Consider the following 2,711-nt stretch of genomic DNA (forward strand, 5'->3'; position numbering starts at 1 on the left):
GTAAAATGTAACTAACCCTTATTATTATTATTATTAGGGTTTTTATCAAAAACAATCCCTGAAATTGATATAGTCCATCAAGATGGTCCCTGAAATTGAAAATCAATCAATGTAGTCCTTGAAATTGGATGTTCGAAATCAATGTGGTACTTCCGTTACAATTCTGTAAAAAATTCTGTTATGTGGTGAAGTCTCTTATAATTGGATCCCACAAATCTAATTAAATATAATTATGTGGATTAAAAATAATAATATTTTTATTTTTATATAATTAAAAAACTTTAAAAAGAAAAAGAAGGTGAACTACAAGCCCAGCGACATCCCTGAGCTCTTCTCAGCGTTGTCGTACTTTCATAACCCCAACCAGCCTTTCAACCACACTGGGTTTGAATTGCTGCGATTTGGTCTTGAATTGAGTTTTCTTTTTACTGGGTTTGGTACTCCCCCATTTCAGTTTTCTTCTTTTCTGATTTGGGGATGATTTGAGTTTTTTCCATTCCATTTCTAATTCCACAACTTTACAGTTTCGATCGAGAGAGAACGAATCGGAGTGTTGTCGAACAAGATCCTGAAGGATCTTCTGAAGTCTGGAACACGGTGGAGGTGGCGAAAGACGTGAGCCACCGGGAATGGGGAGAGGGTCTGTTGGTGCGGAAGCGCAGAGAGAAGACGGTGAAATGTTCATTTTTTAAAAAAGTTTTTAATTATATAAAAATAAAAATATTATTATTTTTAATCCACATAACTATATTTAATTAGACTTGTGGATCCAATTATGAGCCACATCACCACATAACAGAATTTTTTACGGAATTGTAATGGAAAGATCATATTGATTTGCAACACCCAATTTCAATGACTACATTGATTGATTTTCAATTTCAAAGATCATCTTGATAGCATGGCTATGTGATAAAAATCCTTATTATTATTATATCAAATTAAATTGGATGAGGAGAAATAATTTGAGCTGACTTTTGCGGTGGGATAAAGAATTCCATAAATATTCTTGTGATAGCTCTTCCTATATAGGCAATCATACTACATGATTTTTCTTGCTATTCACCAACTCTTAGCCTCTTCCTCTTCTTCCTCCTCCTATTTGATCAAAATGCTTCAAAATCCATCTCTTAGACTACTGCTGGTACTCTCATTGGTTTTCTCGTATGATCTATCTTCATCTGCAGTTCCTGCAACCAGTAAGGCTCAAGAATCTCTCTTTTTCTTTCCTTTCACTTTTTAAATATTTTCTTAGGTCATTTGGATTCAGTAGAAGGGTCTAAAGCTGATGCAACATGATATACATATATGCAGTCTATCTGTATACAAAAGTTTATTTGTGCAAAAAATAGTGGTTTATTTCATTATTTTTTCTTATATAAAAGAAGTGGATTAATAGTTCGTTATTATGCCTGTTTTGTAGGGAGCCTCGGGTCAGAGGCGAAAGACTTGTCGGTCCAAGAATCTCTGGTTCAGCTTTCTATCTCCTTCGCCTTCTCATTCATTCTTTTCTTCTTGTTCTTTCCTTAAAGTAGTGAAATATTGTACCAATGATAATTATTTTGGAGCGTTGTTACTATCACTCTAAAACATTATCGTGTATTCATAAAGCAGTAAGGCATTTTAATGAAAATGTCATTGTGCACTTCTTCAAGGTGAAAAGAAGTATGAAGCAGTTCTCCAAAAAAAACAAAAAATAGTATGAAGCAGTGCATGATCACTTTTTCAAAGTATTAATAACAATTCTCTTATTATACCCGCTTTATTATGCAATATATAGAGATTCGTACATAAATTTATGTATGTGTTAATTATTTGCAATTTATCCCATAATAATGCTTTCTTAATTTATCTTTCTGGCAGGGTCTAGTGGATGTCGGGAGAGGAGACGAGGTGTTTGATGCGGGCGAGGGAGAGAGTTTTATTGAAGGAAGGATGGCTATAGAAAGTGAAGACTATCCAGGAACAGGAGCAAACAACCATCATGACCCAAGAACCCCTGGAAAAGCTTAAAGATCCTGTTCCCTCTCAAGCTTTAGTTTTAGTATGTTTTTCATATGTGTGTGTAAACTTTACAGTCACGATCCATCTAGATTCTGGACGAACTTTTATTTGTGTTTTTGTCAAACATTCGTATGAAACTGCATGGAACTTTAGATGTATTAAACTTTTTTATCTTATTAAATGGCATGGGAAATTCGAACTTGAGACATTTTCAATTTGAAAGAGAAATTGCCCTTCCGATATGCTCTTCCAATTCTACAAGTGAGTTCAGAACACCTAATTTTTATCAACAACGGAATCTAGTAATAGCAGGTGGGAATTTGATCCTTGTTTTATTTAAAGTTGGATGTGGATAAGTATGAGATCGGTAGGGGTGATGATCCTGCCGATGATTTCACCAAAAGCGCTTTCAACCATTTTAAAAGTACTTCTAAACTAGCCCATAGACTTCAAATCTTCATTTTAGAACTGGTGAAGTCCTCTTCTGAGTCAAATGCCGAGATAGAATGTTATGAGGATGGAAGTCCAGCTTTGATTACTTGATGCCCATGTCTGCGAATACTATAAACAGAGAACTCAGTACAACTAGCAGAGGATCTCATGCTCCAAGTGCTTTTCAAGTATCTGCCCTTCTGTGGCTTTACAAACCTTTTGCTAACCAATGTAATCGACATGTTCGACAAAATTGATGAAGTTGTAATTGGCAC

General features: G+C 34.9%; 1 protein-coding gene across 1 annotated transcript; it reads left to right on the forward strand.

The window, feature by feature from the left end:
* The first annotated feature begins 332 nt into the window (after nt 1-332).
* Nucleotides 333-2,212, forward strand: LOC114821208 (uncharacterized). Its single transcript, XM_029093186.2, has 3 exons — nt 333-1,199; nt 1,424-1,470; nt 1,864-2,212. The coding sequence occupies exons 1-3, from the start codon at nt 1,046-1,048 to the stop codon at nt 2,011-2,013; spliced, it is 351 nt and encodes a 116-aa protein (XP_028949019.2). The 5' UTR covers nt 333-1,045; the 3' UTR covers nt 2,014-2,212.
* The last annotated feature ends 499 nt before the right edge of the window (nt 2,213-2,711 follow it).

This window comes from Malus domestica, chromosome 14 (assembly GCF_042453785.1).
Source record: "Malus domestica chromosome 14, GDT2T_hap1".
In the NCBI taxonomy this organism is placed as follows: domain Eukaryota; kingdom Viridiplantae; phylum Streptophyta; class Magnoliopsida; order Rosales; family Rosaceae; genus Malus; species Malus domestica.